The sequence below is a fragment of the Canis lupus genome, chromosome 6 (assembly GCF_011100685.1).
Source record: "Canis lupus familiaris isolate Mischka breed German Shepherd chromosome 6, alternate assembly UU_Cfam_GSD_1.0, whole genome shotgun sequence".
Lineage (NCBI taxonomy): Eukaryota > Metazoa > Chordata > Mammalia > Carnivora > Canidae > Canis > Canis lupus.
The window spans coordinates 57,372,712-57,388,793 of NC_049227.1; the positions used below are offsets into that span (position 1 = coordinate 57,372,712).

The window sequence follows — 16,082 nt, forward strand, 5'->3', positions numbered from 1 at the left end:
CTGGGCTGCCCTATTTTCTGTTTCTTAATATTGTTTATTCATGCTTTTTCTAAGCCAATCTTGACAAAATTTTACCTACATTAATAATCTTAAAAGAATCTGCTATTGATTTCTTTGACTCTGTGGTGTCTTTACTTTTGATTGCTTTAATTTCTGCTTTTTGTCTAATTTAAATTATTTTCCTTCCAGTTTATTTTTGTTTACATGTTGCTCTATTCCTCCCTTTTCAAATTGGACTCTTAACTCACTAATCTTCTTTTCTCTCTTCTTTCCTAATATTAGCATTGAAAACCATGATATCGTTCTAACTATGGTTGTAACTGTATTCCACATGTTTTGATATTATTTTTTCTAAGTATTTACTAGTTTCCATTATGACTTTTTTTGATCCATGAGTAATTTTTTAAAAATTTTTATGTAGGCTCAATGCCCAGCATCAAGCCCAATATGGGGTTTGAATTTATGATCTTGAGATCAAGACCTGAGCTGAAATCAAGAGTTGGATGCCTAACCAACTGAGCCACTTGGCATCCATGAGTAATTTAAAAAATTTTTTAAAGTTTTAATTTAAATTCCAGTTAGTTAACATAAAGTGTAATACTAGTTTCAGGTATACAATTTGGTGATGCTACACTTCCATACGATACCTGGTGCTCATCATGACACATGCACTCCTTAATCCCTATCACCTATTTAACCTTTTTCTCCACCCACCTCCCATCTGGTAACCATTAGTTTAAGAGTCTGTTTCTTGTGTGTTTGTGTCTCTCTTTTTTCCTCCTTGCTCATTTGTTTTGTTTCTTAAATTCCACATGTAAGTGAAATCATATGGTATTTGTCTTTCTCTGACTTATTTCACTTAGCATCATACTCTCTAGGTTCCATCCACATTGTTACAAATGGCAAGATTTCATTTTTTTTAATGTCTGAGTAATATTCCATGGTGTATGTAAACCACATCTTCTTTATCCATCCATCAGTAAATGGACACTTGGGCTATTTCCATAATTTAGCTGTTGTTGATAATGCTGCTATAAAAATGAATGTATTCCCTTGAATCACTATTTTTTTATTTCTTTGGGTAAATACCTACTAGTGCAATTGCTGGATTGTAGCCATGAGTAATTTAAGTTTTTAAAATTTCTGGATATATGGAGTTTTCTAAAAGTTTATTGTTATTGTTAATTTTTAACTGTGTTATGTTCAGAGGATACAATCTATACAATATTGATCCTTTGTTATTGGTTAGGATTTGCTCTGCAGTCCTGTATGTAATCAATATTTGTAAACATTTCTATGTACTTAAAAATATTGCATATTTTCTAATTATTGGATGCAGGATTCTAGAATTATTCATCAGATCAAAGATATTAATTGGGTTGTTCAAATCTTCCACGTTTTTTTTAAAAAAGATTTTATTTATTCATGAGAGACACAGAGAAAAAGAGAGGCAGAGACATAGGCAGAGGGAGAAGCTGGGGACTTGATCCCAGGACTCCAGAATCATGCCCTGAGCCAAAGGCAGACAAACTCAACCACTGAGCCACCCAGGTGTCCCAAATCTTCCATGTCTTTATTATTTTTCTTCCTGCTTCACTGATCAACTTTTAAGAGAGGTGAGTTAAAATTTCCAGAAGTGGGGGGATCCCTGGGTGGCTCAGCGGTTTGGCGCCTGCCTTTGGCTCAGGGCACGATCCTGGAGTCCCGGGATCGAGTCCTGAGTCGGGCTCCCGGCATGGAGCCTGCTTCTCCCTCCTCCTGTGTCTCTGCCTCTCTCTCTATCATAAATAAATAAATAAATCTTTAAAAATAAATAAATAAATAAAATTTCCAGTAGTAATTGTGGATTTGTTATTTTTCCTTATTTTTGGTGCTCTGTTATAAGCTTAGACTTGTTAATCTTTTTGCAGCTTAGATCCTATAGCTAATCCAATTCCTAGTTCATTTTGGCTCCTTAGCTCCAAATTTTTGAGAGTCCTTGGATGAGTCTATGGTCCTGAGGAATCTTAAGGTGACAAATGAGGATGATTTCCATACCCAAGTATAATGTACTATACTTTGTAGTCACTATATATTACATAACAATTTTTAATTATGTACTTGGCCTTAATTATTCTAATGTAAAGAACCATCAGAAGAGGTCAGTTGAGTTTCCAGAAGGTTTGATGTGACCTCAACCCAGCTAGATTTACCCTATAGCAATCTAGTTCAAAACTGTCTTTCACCTTTATGTAAAATTGTAAGTTTTGACCTTCACAGGCCTGTTTCTTTTTCTCTCTTTCTCCCTCCATGCTAATTAGCAGGATTCTAGAGTTTACTCTTGGGAATGCAAGTCCTCCTAATGAACAATTTTTAGTAAAAGAACCCCAGTAAGATGAGAATATTTTCTCTTTCCTTATAGCTACTTGCTTTGTATCACAAAGCTAGCTTTGATAAAGGGATAAATCAAGAACATTTAAAAACTATCATTTTAACTCCCATTTAAAATTTTGACTTGTATGAAATTACATCATTCTCTTTATTTTCCCTTGTAATTCTCTTTACCAATGTTATTTGTAAAAAACAAAAAAATGACAATACATAGACTTGAGACAACGTTGCTATATCCTAAGAGATACAACCTGTAACCTCTGCAATGTCAGTCTGCCTTTCTATTCATTGCCCTACCTGATAAATGGGTACCTAAAAATACCTTTTAAATTAACATCTCTGTTTTGCAAAGATTTTTACATTTATACTTGTAAATTTTGTTGTTTTTGTTAGTCACAAAAGAAGATTTGGGTTTACCTCTTCTTCCCTCATTCACATAATCTCATGACTCCTCTTGGATTTTCTATTCAAAGAGTTTGAGAGATTTTATTTAAAATAACACCCACTATAGGGGTACCTGGCTGCGTCAGTGGGTGGAACATGCAACTCTTGATCTGGGGGTTGTAAGTTCAAGCCTCATGTTGGGTGTAGAGATTACTTAAAAATAAAATCTTAAAATACACCCAGTAAAACTTTTTTTCCTTCCTCCTACTTTCAACCTTTTTTTGTCCTTATGCTTTAATTGTAACTCAATCCAATCTGATATTTAGTTGTGGGGTTTTTTTAGTTGTGTTTTTTTTTTTTTAAGATTTTGTTTATTATTCATGAGAGACCCAGGCATAGGCAGAGGGAGACACAGGCTCCCTGTGGGAAGCCCAATGTGGGACTCCATCCCAGGACCCTGGGATCACGACCTGAGCCAAAGGCAGATGCTCAACCACTGAGTCACCCAGATGCCCTACGGATCTAGTTTTAAAAGAAATTTCAAATGAATGCAAAGGGGGGAAAAAAGCAATGCAAACCAAGAATCAGACTCTTACTATAGAGAACTGAGGGTTACTAGAGGGGAGGTTGGTGGGGAGATGGGTTAAACAGGTGATGGGTATTAGGGAGGGCATTTGTGATGAGCCCCAGGTGTCGCATGTAATTGATGAATCACTAAATTCTACACCTGAATCTAATACTGCACTGTATGTTAACTAGCTGGAATTTAAATAAAACTTGGAAAAAATAAAAATAAAATATTGGCTCTACAGGGAATGAATATTTTACTCATTCATTTCTAAAAAGAAATTATACTGACCTGAAGATATTTCGGTAATGGTTAATTGGGCCACTTAATGCTCCAGGCTGGGAGAAGACATAAATATAAGCTTCAAGATCTTCTGTTGTTAATCGACATCCTTTTCTTCCAATGCCAGTCCTTTGACTGGTAAACAGATGTTTCAAAGCCTAATTTAAATGAAAAGAATTAAAACTTTTTAGTTACCTAACAATGGACTAAACCTTTGAGTTTTGAAAGAGAATAATGGTCCGTGTCAGTGAAAACTCCTCTTCAGATAGAATACCTCACTATATACGGACACGTGAGACACATTTTACTTTCCTGGCTTTACTTTTGAGAGCTTCCCTTCTAATCCCCCATGGACACATCACCCTTATGAAGAGCAACCTGTCTTCTTGGTACCTATTCACGTTCCACAAGGCTAAGCTAAGACACTATCACCACCCTAAAGTCTTCCCTAATATTCTAACTAAAGTAGTTTATCTGTTTACTGACAAACTATCTACTCTCCTCCCCTCACAATTGTTTGAATTTTTTTTGACCACAATCCAGAGTAACAAACACCTTTTATATCATGATCCAGTCATACTCCCACACATATGTTTCCGAAACAAAAGTTTAAAGAAATATCCCTTACTCTTATTACTGTGTATAGTGATATTTTCAATTCACTTTTGTTCTACTTTATTTAAAAAAATTAAATTGCAAGCCACTAAACGGATTTCATGACCCACCAATGGCTCCTCACGTACGATTTGAAAAACATTGCTCTATACCAGCATTTCTCAAAACGTAGATCTAAATCACCTGCATCAGAATCATTGGAATTCTTCTTTAAAATGAAAATCTCTTGGGGAGGCTGGGTGGTTCAGTTGGTAAAGCATCATCAGTCTCTTGGTTTCAGCTTAGATCATGATCTCAGGGTCCCGGGATGAGCCCCATCATCTGGCTCCACGTTTAGAGGGGATCTGCTTAAGGATTTTTCTTCTCCCCCTGTCCCTCCCCCTGCTCGCCCTCTCTTTCTAAAATAAATAATCTTTAAAAAGTAAAATGCAGATCCCTTAACCCCAAAACACACCTGTAAAACTATGAAATGATTTATGCAAGGAGTGACTAATTGAAACATTATTTGTAATAGCAAAAGACTGGAAACAAAAAATATCCATCAGTGGGGGGTTGGTATGTGTTCTGAATACTGCAAGAGAAGATGGAGATGATTACATGCTATGGAGTGGCCAATCCCCAAGTCATATTTTTAAGAGGAGGGAAAAAAAGAAAGGGTGGAAAATAGTATTTGTAGTATGTTATCTTTTACATAAGAAGGAGTAGACAAATATACATATGCTTATATTAAAAAAAAAAAAGGAACAGTAAAGAAAATGAAACAAAAACAACCAAAGTGGTTTCCTTATGGAGAAGGAGGAAATAGGATGGAGCCAGAGAAACAGGAAACAGAGAACTAAGTAAGACATCTCTTTACCTTGTTTTAGAGTTTTGACTAGCACCACATAAATGTTTTTTACAAAATATAAAAGTTAAGTAAACCTTTGTAGTCTTAGTTTTGCTTTGGAAATATGAATAAGAACTCATTACTTTTTTCACTTTAAAAAATATGTATGTACAGTTGCTGTCCAATGGAAAGATCTAGAAGCAATAAAAACCCAGTAACAATGATCACCTTGACACCCAGACTGTGGTTTCTAAATACAATTCCTACTAATAGAAGCCAAAGTTCCTTCAATAAATAACTAATTCCAAACTTGTGGCAGGAAATAAAAGATGAACCTAGGAAGTTAAAGAGGCAAGCTATCAATGACTGAAGATTTATGTCAAAAGGACACAGGATCCAACCTGAAGGAGTTTCCACTTGCCTAATGTGAGACAATCTTAGCATCAAAGACAACGACTGTAATTGATTGATACACATCAAATATATATTTAAAACTCATGAGCTCGGGAACCCTGGGTGGCGCAGCGGTTTAGCGCCTGCCTTTGGCCCAGGGCGCGATCCTGGAGACCCGGGATCGAATCCCACGTCGGGCTCCCGGTGCATGGAGCCTGCTTCTCCCTCTGCCTATGTCTCTGCCTCTCTCTCTTGCTCTCTGTGTGACTATCATAAATAAATAAAAATTTAAAAATAAAATAAAATAAAACTCATGAGCTCATAGTAATATGGAAAAAATACTTCATTGGTTATCATCAGAGATTTCTAGGGCATCAAATCATTATTCTGGAAGTTGTTTATAAAGGTAAAGAATGGGGATCCCTGGGTGGCGCAGCGGTTTAGCGCCTGCCTTTGGCCCAGGGCGTGATCCTGGAGACCCGGGATCGAGTCCCGCATCGGGCTCCCGGTGACCGGGGATCGAGTCCCGCATTGGGCTCCCGGTGCATGGAGCCTGCTTCTCCCTCTGCCTGTGTCTCTGCCTCTCTCTCTCTCTCTCTGTGTGACTATCATAAATAAATAAATAAAAATTTTTAAAAAAAGGTAAAGAATGAAGTGTTTATCCTGCCATTCTTGTGTGAACTGTATTTCAGAATAACCAAACAGTAGATTGGACAATTTCAGTTAATAAAAGGAAGAATTCCAGTTAATAAAAGTAGGGGGAAATGATAGAATTAGGAAATCACCATTCTGAAAATCCTAATGAAATAATGGACCTAGGCAGTGATGATCAAGGTATGCTAAAATTATTTGGTGACAAGTTGTTAGGAAATTTAGATAGGCTGACAATTCATGAGCCCCCTGTTCAGTAAAACTGAGAGAACTAGACTTTATGTGGTTCCCTGATGTGATTCATTAGAAAATACACAGCACCACCTACAAGTATTCTTGCCAAATTAAAAATCAGTCTAACTAAGCCTCTAGATTAATAACATCCATGAAGTAGGAAAAACAAAGGTTAGCAAAACAAGTTAAATAACACCATAATGAAGGAGTTAGCCAAATCTAAAATGTGGATCATTCCTCAGGACAAATGACCAAATTTCTTCAATAAAAAAATGGTGTTAACAAAGGAACTGTTATAGACTGAAAAAAAAAAACCATAACAATCACATGCAGTGTGTGGACCTTGTTTGGTTCCTGATTCAAAGTGTGCAAAGACAGTTGAGACAGTCAATAGGGAAATTTGAACGGGAATTAAATGATCGTAAGGAGTAATTATTCACTTTGTTAGGTTTGATAGTGGTACTGGAGTTATGTTTTTATTTTATTTTATTTTTTAATGTTTTTATTTATTTATGATAGTCACACACAGAGATAGAGAGAGAGGCAGAGACATAGGCAGAGGGAGAAGCAGGTTCCATGCACCGGGAGCCCGATGTGGGATACAATCCGGGGTCTCCAGGATCACGCCCTGGGCCAAAGCCAGGGGCTAAACCGCTGCGCCACCCAGGGATCCCTGGAGTTATGTTTTTAAAAAAGCTGGGGCACCTGTGTGGCTCAGTGGTTGAGCATCTGCCTTTGGTTCAGGTAATCCCGGGGTCCTGGGATCAAATCCCATATTGGGCTCCCCACAGGGAGCCTGCTTCTCCCTCTGCTTATGTCTCTGCCTCTCTCTGTGTGTCTCTCATGAATAAGTAAATAAAATCATTTAAAAAGTCCTTAACTATCAGAGATTTATGCAAAAGTATTTGTAGGTCCCAAAAGACTCCACCCCAAGATTGCTAGAACTCATACAGCAATTCAGCAGTGTGGCAGGATACAAAATCAATGCCCAGAAATAAGTGGCATTTCTATACACTAACAATGATACTGAAGAAAGTGAAATTAAGGGATCAATCCAATTTACAATTGCACCCAAAAGCATAAGATACCTAGAAATAAACCTAACCAAAGAGGTAAAGATCTATACCCTAAAAACTACAGAACACTTCTGAAAGAAATTGAGAAAGATACAAAGAGATGGAAAAATATTCCATGCTCATGGATTGGAAGAATCAATATTGTGAAAATGTCAACGCTACCCAGGACAATTTACACATTTAATGCAATCCTTATCAAAATACCATGGACTTTCTTCAGAGAGTTGGAACAAATAATCTTAAAGATTTGTGTGGAATCACAAAAGACCCCGTATAGCCAGGAGAATATTGAAAAAGAAAACCAGAGCCAGGGACATCACAATGCCAGATTTCAAGTTGTACTACAAAGCTGTGATCATCAAGACAGTCTGGTACTGGCACAAAACAGACACATAGATCAATGGAACAGAATAGAGAACCCAGAAATGGGCCCTCAACTCTATGGTCAACTCATTTTCAACAAAGCAGGAAAGACTATCCACTGGAAAAAGGTCAGTCTCTTCAATAAATGGTGCTGGGAAAATTGGATAGCCAAGTGCAGAAGAATGAAACTAGACCATTATCTTACACCATACACAAAGATAAACTCAAAATGGATGAAAGATCTAAAATGTGAGACAAGAATCCATCAAAATCCTAGAGGAGAACACAGGCAACACCCTTTTTGAACTTGGCCACAACAACTTCTTGCAAGATACATCTATGAAGGCAAGGGAAACAAAAGCAAAAATGAACTATTGGGACTTCATCCAGATAAAAAGCTTCCTGCACAGCAAAAGAAACAGTCAATAAAACTAAAAGACAACCTACAGAATGGGAGAAGATATTTGCAAATGACATATCAGATAAAGGGCTAGTATCCAAGATCTATAAAGAACTTATAAAACTCAACAGCAAAGAAACAAACAACCCAATCATGAAATGGGCAAAAGACATGAACAGAAATTTTACTGAAGAAGACATAGACATGGCCAACAAGCACATGAGAAAATGCTCCACATCACTCGCCATCAGGAAAATACAAATCAAAACCACAATGAGCTACCACCTCACCCCAGTGAGAATGGTGAAAATTAACAAGATTAAAATTAAACAACAAATGTTGGAGAGGATGTGGAGAAAAGGGAACCCTCTTGCACTGTTGGTGGGAATGTGAACTGGTACAGCCACTCTGGAAAACTGTGTGGAGGTTCCTCAAAGAGTTAAAAATAGACCTGCCCTACGACCCAGCAATTGCACTGCTGGGGATTTACCCAAAAGATAGAGATGCAGTGAAAAACTGAAACACCTGCACCCCGATGTTTCTAGCAGCAATGTCCACAGTAGCCAAACTGTGGAAGGAGCCTCGGTGTCCATCGAACAATGAATGGATAAAGAAGATGTGGTCTATGTATACAATGGAATATTACTCAGCCATTAGAAATGACAAATACCCACCATGAGCTTCAATGTGAATAGAACTGGAGGGTATTATGCTGAGTGAAGTAAGTCAATCAAAGAAGGGCAAACTTTATATGGCTTTATTCATTCAGGGAATATAAAAATTAGTGAAGGGGATTAAAGAGGAAAGGAGAGAAAATGAGTGGGAAATAGCAGTGAGGGTGACAGAACATGAAAGACTCCTAACTCTGGGAAACGAACAAGGGGTAGTGGAAGGGGAGGTGGGCGGGGGGATGGGGTGACTGGGTGATGGTCACTGAGGGGAGCACTTGACGGGATGAGCACTGGGTGTTATACTATATGTTGGCAAATTGAACTCCAATAAAAAATATACAAAAAAGTATTTGTAGGTAAAATAATATTGCTTTTTTAAAACCTCCCTAAATATCTAATACCATATTAGGTATACAAGAAGCAGTCGATAAGCTTTTAAGAAATAGATACAACACATGACTCCTGGTTGTGCGTGTACACCAATTCCTGCACTTACTTTGTTTCAGGGTTTTGTTTACACCCACAGTCCTCCACTTCTGCTGTGTCAAACTCTCACCTGGCATTCATATTCCCTTGTCTCCCCATGGAATGTTCTCTGAAAAGAGGTATGCCTGTAGGGGTACAGGCTCTCACAAAAAATTGAACAATAACCAGGCACTCAAATATACAGGGCCTACAAAAATAACAAGCCTAATATGAGCCTAATAACAAGCCTATATATGAGGTCTTAGAAACATGTATTAAATTTTAGCATTTGCCTATTTTTATTTCTGTATGATGAACTTTAATACATTATTCACTTGACTTACCTTTTTTCTTGCATAGGAGGAAATGCCTAACAGTGGACAGCATATAACAATAATCAATTAATGATTATTTTAAACAAATCAAATAACATAAGCCAACTTTCTTTTTCTCTTTTATTTATTTTTTTAAGTGCATCTGTCTATATTTTAGTTTTAACTTCCTAATTTTGTCATCTTCGTGGGCTCCAGTTTTTCAGTTTTATTGAGGTATAGTTGACATATAAGATATAAATGACATATAACATGTTTCTGGTATACATGATGATAACAATATTTGTATACAATGCAAAATGATCACCACAATAAATCTAGTTAACACCCATCACAATATTTGACTTACCTTGAAATCATTTATTGAGAACATAAATTCTGGGAACCATGGTATTTGGAAGAAGTAATAATGGCTGGATTTGAACAGCTGGGCAGGGTGTCGTAAAATATATTCTGAAATTAAAATGCCATGTTAGACCTTATCCAAGGAGTATAAATTACTTACTATAGAAAGAACTCCTTTTTAAGGCAATTTCACCTCTGAGATGAGAAAGAACCCACAAGTAAGCCTTGTGTATATTTCTCTTTGGGACAATTTCTGTGTTCTTATATTTTGTTATAGATATTTCAAGTATTTAGAAAATGTATAGCACTTTAGATAGAAAAGAAAGTCTCGTTTTATGAAGTCTTGACTAAGGAACAGGAAACCCAAATAACACTGCTTTCTCTCCAAGGTTATGATGATTGACCTCACACTTTTCCTAGGGTTATATGGCAAGGTAATTTTCTGTTGTTTACATGCAGATTTGAATACCTTATTCATTTGGCCTCAAACAGACACTAAAGTGTATCTTTTAGTTCATTCATGTATCTAGAAAACATTCAAGGAATATTTGAATATGTACTGTGTGTGAGGGGTTTAGCAATCAATAAGACAGAAGAGGTTCCCATTAATAAGGAACTTATACAATAAATAATCAATACTTTAAAAGATCATTTTAGATAGCAATAATACCATACAGAATATTAAAACAAAGTAATCTGATTGAGAGTAATGCTTGGGTGCTGTGGAGGGACTATTATTTAGCAGAACTGATCAGAATAGGCTTCTGTGGGGATGTAATATGTAGACTGAGTCTTAAATGGTAAGAGGGAGTCAGCTATGCAAATATCTAGGAAGAATATCCAGGAAAGGAAAGTAGGTCCTGGGCTTGGCACATTTAAGAAGCACAAAGAACGTCAGTGTGACTGGTGTATAGTGAATGAGGGAGAGGTGGCATGAGATGAGTCAGAGAGCAAAGCAGAAGCCCAGTCAATGAGGGCCAGAGGAGATGGATTTTAAGTGTTTTGGGAAGACACTAAAGCTTTAAACTGGAGAGTAGTGTAATCACACATATTAAGTGTGCATACTTGTTTCTTGTGCACTATATTTTTATTTTCTTTGCTAGAGAGCTATTTTTTTCTTATTTCTAATTTTGTAACTAACATGCTAGTGTTAACACAGTTGGAATTTTTAGAACTATAATTCTTAGGTAAGTGGTATATCATTATGCTATACTTTTTGTAAAGTCATCACTGGACAAAATTTACTCAGCCCTGCATTAAGAGATATCAATATAATTAAGGAAAAAATAGAGGCATATTAGTTGAAGATCTTATATTAATCTGACTAGGGTTGAACCTACTCTGGATAAAACAATTCCAGAAATATTTCAAGAATCTTCTTGCTGAAATGACCAATTGAAATTTATTCATTTAGCAACATCATAAAAATAACGTTTACTCAAGGATCCCAATCAATGGAACAAGCATGTAGCACAATTTTTGCTACCCAATGCAACAGAAAAATACAGTGAATCTCAGTTTAATATTTGAATTCTAAGCATCCATGCTATCACCTCAACAGAAATAGGACAGATATATATCTAAAATTCAACTCTCAGAGCACCTGGATGGCTCAGTTGGTTAAGCATCTGCCTTCAGCTCAGGTCATGATCTTAGGGTCCTGGGATGGGGCGCCACAGTATTGGGCTCCCTGTTCAGCGGGGAGCCTGCTTCTCCTTCTTCTCCCTCTGCTGCTCCCCCTGTTGTGCTCTCGCACCCTCTCTCAAATAAATAAAATCTTTAAAAAAATAAAGAAATAAAATTAAACTCCTACACTTATAATGTACAATACTTATGTAGTCATGTTCCCTTTCTTCCTTTTGTGTATCATGTTCCCAACATAGAATTTTTTCTTTCCTAGAGGGCTGCTGTGGGTCATAGCAGTACCTGAGACTCAGAAAATCTGACAAAGATAGTTAAAGAGGACTAGATTATCATTTTTGTCAAAACCAAATAAAAATGTTCATTGGTCTTTAAGCATTCTGAGGATTTTAAGAGTTCCCTTTACAGCAGAGGTTCTCAAAGTACAGCCCACTTGGACAAGTTGGGATCCACTAGACCCTTTTAAGCAATCCAGACAGTCAAAATTATTCCATTACAATACTAAGACATTATTAGCTTTTCTTTTTTGGTTGACATTTGTGCTCATGGTACAAAAGCAATGGAAGATAAAACCATTGCTGACTGAACACAAATCAAGGTAGTGACACTAAACGATACTAGTAGGCATTGTATTCTTCACACTACACATTTGCAGCAAACAGATACATAAATACATAAAATTAGGTGCCAGTTTCACTTAGGAATGTCCTAGATAAAATAGCAAAAATTATTAATTTTATAAATTTCAACCTTTGCACACACATCTTTTGAACATGGAGATGAAACAGAAAGTATATATAAAGCAATTCTGTTGAACACCCACGTACAGTGGTTGTCTCCAGGAACAGCACTTCTGCAATTCTTTGAGTTGATTAGTTGAATTAGCTGCATTTTTATGGAATACCATCTTTACTTGAAAAGATGACTAACAAACTATTATCAGCCAGACTCAAGTATTTGACAGATATCTCTTGAAAATGAACGAAGTGAGCCTGTCATTTGAGGGAAAACAATCAACAGTATTTGTTGCCAATGACAAAATTCAAGCTTTCAAATGAAAATTAGAATTTTGAAGATGTGTATTTGCTACTGTGAGCGTGACAGCTTTGCAATACTCAGCTTTTTGATGAAACTGGGGCAATATTAATGAATGTAATTCTTTGATATAATAAAATGTGTCAACTTATGAATAATCTGCATAACTCCATGAAACAGGGTCTTCCAATGCATGATGATGCAAAATCATGCATGGGTAAAAAATCCATTCAAAGTGCTAGGGAGACTAATGGATTTTAATGTAATAGAGTACAAAAAGTTCATTAATATGACATCAGATTCTAAACTGTTACTAATCTTTAAGAAACACCAATTTTTGAGTTTGGTATAGTATTAAAGAAGAAAATCCACAGTTATCTGAAAAGGCTATTAAAATACTCCTCCCTTTTCCAATTACAAATCTGTGTGAGGCCAGATTTCTTAATACACTTCAATTTAAACAACATATTGCAACAGACTGCAGAAGCAGATCTGAGAATCCAGCTGTCTTCTATTAAGTCAAAAATTAAAGACGTTCGCAAAAATGTAAAACAATGACATACTTCTCACTAAACTTTTGTTTGGAAGATGTAGCCAAATCTCATTTAAATGTTATTCATGTTAACAGGTATTGGATTTATTATATTTTAAATGAATTAATATATAATTTAAATGTTTTCTCATTTTTAATTCCTAATACAGTAAATATGTTTATATATGACCTATGTAAACAAAAGCTCATTTGGTCTTTAATAATTTTTAAGAGTCTAAAGGAGTCCTAAAAGTCAAAATTTGAGAACTATGGCTTTAAAGAATGCTGTCATTCCTGATAGCCTAAGCAGTCAGGCAAGAGGAGAATTTATTTCTAGGTTGTCAAAATTCATTACTGTCAAAGTAATGTTACTGCATATTTCCCCTTTATCACTCTCCAAGTTAGCAGTAAAATGTTCTCTTAAAAAATAATAAAATTAAGCAAGCAAATATGAAGCTACAATTTCTCAGACTCTTATGGAATATTTAAAGCCAAAATATCTGACATTGTCATTTGCTAATATATTTTAGTCTTTAATTTAAAAAATACTGTTATTTAAATTTTGCTGTTTTTAATTCAAAGTGTCAGTAACCATAGCAAATTGTCACATTAGCAAAGATGTTTTAATTAAAATTTAAACTCACCTGTAAATACATTTGGATGAGGGAAGTTAATAACAATAAGCTTCATCACCATTTCGGGATAACAGATGGCGATTAGCCAAGCAATCATTCCCCCCCAGTCATGGCCAATAAGAACACATTTGCTATACCCTGAAATGAAGAAAAAAAATGTTGATGTCATTGAAGGTGGATGCATCATCACATCACATAAACTGAGTATACCTCTGAAACTAATTTTCCCATAATCTGACTCTAATTATGTATTTTATGTAGATACTGAGTTTGGTGTTTCCAAAACCTGTATGTCCGAATCACCTAAATAGCTTTTTAGAAAATTTAGATGTCCAACCTCCATTCTAGACCTACAGATTCAAAATCTCTCCCAGAAATCTATATATATATATTTTTTTACAAATCTGAAATAGCTAGCTCAGCTTTTGTCCCACGAACCTGAGTAAAGATTACACATAATTAAGTCATAATCAAGATTATATTATTGATTTGCCTAGAAAATTGCATGAAGACAAATTTAGGCCAAATCTGACTGAATTACCACAAAAGAGGAACAAAATATGGCTGCTGAAAATCAATGTCTTTCAGTCTATTTTATTGCAATCAGACTAAATGACAACACTGCATTGACACCCCCAGACCTCATCCATTTCTTTTTCTCCTCTTAGAATATTGGCTTGATCTCTGCTCTCATCAGATTACTGTAGAAAAGGCCTTTAATTTGATTTCATGGGTTTCTCACTATATTAGCTCCATTAATGTACCATGGTAGCAGCTGGGTTTTAATCAAAAGCAATGTGGTGGATTCAATTATTATTATTTTTTTTTAGATTTTATTTATTTATTCATGACAGACACACAGAGAGAGGCAGAGACACAGGCAGAGGGAGAAGCAGGCTCCATGCAGGATGCCTGATGTGGAACTCGATCCCAGGTCTCCAGAATCAGGCTCTGGGCTGAAGGCGGCGCTAAACCGCTGGGCCACCAAAGCTGCCCAGTGGATTCAATTATTGTTAAAAAATATTTACTCCCCCGCTCTCCCCACTGCCATAAAAGGAGTATACCTTGCTACCCCTTTGATGTTAGACTTAGCCATGTGGTTTGCTTGGGTCAGTCATATGGTGGGAGTATAACTTGACTTTGGACTCAGGCATATGACTTGCTTTGATGAATGTGCTGCAAGCAGAAACTTGAAATACACTTCTGCAGCTGACCTCATCATCTAGCCATTTCTGCCATTGTCAGAAGACGAAGAGCTATCACTAGGTAGTTATTCCCTTTTAGCTTGGGTTCCAGCCCAACTCAGAGGGAGAAGTCCAGCAGGACCTGTAACCTGAGGCAAAGACCCAGGGGTCGAGCCCATACTTGATCTGCATACTCCATAAGCATGTGAATGAATGAATGCCTATGGCTATAAGCCCCTGAGTTTGGCAAGTCTGTTACACAATAATGTTGTAGCACCAGCTGATCAACATAAGAAAGATAGTGCAAGTGCTTCTGCAACTTATAACATTTTTAAATGATTTAGATGTGGGTTCTGAAGAAATGAATCTTCTGAATATAAGGATCAAATTTCCAATAATTAGTTCTGAAAATAATAAATTTCACACATCAGAAATACTTTTAAAGGCAAATTTTCAAAGTCATTCTTGGCTAGTGGACTGAATAGTCGTTCTGGATGTATTATTTTCTACTTCCCCTGTAAATATTTTCAGCGGTATACCCAAAACCATGGTGACAGGATTCAAGTAACAGCTCAGGTAAATGGAAAACACCTCCTTCCAAGAAATGAAGTCACCAATTCACAATTTGTTGAATGTTAGTTCCTTAAAAGGGATTAATACTATTTCTTTAAAACTGACCTACCTAAAGAGTCTAAAATATCCTTTATATCTGTAATTAGACAGTCCAATTTATAATTCTCTCGATGAATGGGAGCATCCGTTTCTCCATAGCCTCTCAGATCAAGGGCTACAACTCGATATTCACTTTTAAATTCCCTCAGTTGGTGACGCCAAGAATACCTGCAGGAAATAAGAAACATTAAAAAGACCACAGTAGCGAATCCAAAGAGTAACATTACAGCTTTTCTAAGTGGGCAACTGTAAGAAACTATCTATTTTGAGAAAGGTTATATAGCTGTGTGTGAGCCAGAGTAAGGGATGTATTTCAAAAGGGAGCACTGACATTCTTTATAAAAATTTATTGTAATGTTTTTTACCAGCTCCAGTGGCGTGTAACAAAGGGCCAGTATCTACAGAAAC

At 36.3% G+C, this 16,082-nt stretch overlaps 1 protein-coding gene across 1 annotated transcript in view; it reads right to left on the bottom strand.

Moving 5' to 3' along the window:
* Positions 1 to 16,082, bottom strand: part of EPHX4 (epoxide hydrolase 4) — a 38,529-nt gene that overhangs the window by 10,271 nt on the left and 12,176 nt on the right. The window contains exons 3-6 of the mRNA XM_038541387.1: positions 15,685 to 15,842; positions 13,828 to 13,956; positions 9,980 to 10,083; positions 3,614 to 3,762 (exon numbers count right to left, since the gene is read on the bottom strand). Coding sequence (XP_038397315.1) covers positions 3,614 to 3,762; positions 9,980 to 10,083; positions 13,828 to 13,956; positions 15,685 to 15,842 — 540 coding nt within the window. The remainder of the gene's footprint in view (positions 1 to 3,613; positions 3,763 to 9,979; positions 10,084 to 13,827; positions 13,957 to 15,684; positions 15,843 to 16,082) is intronic.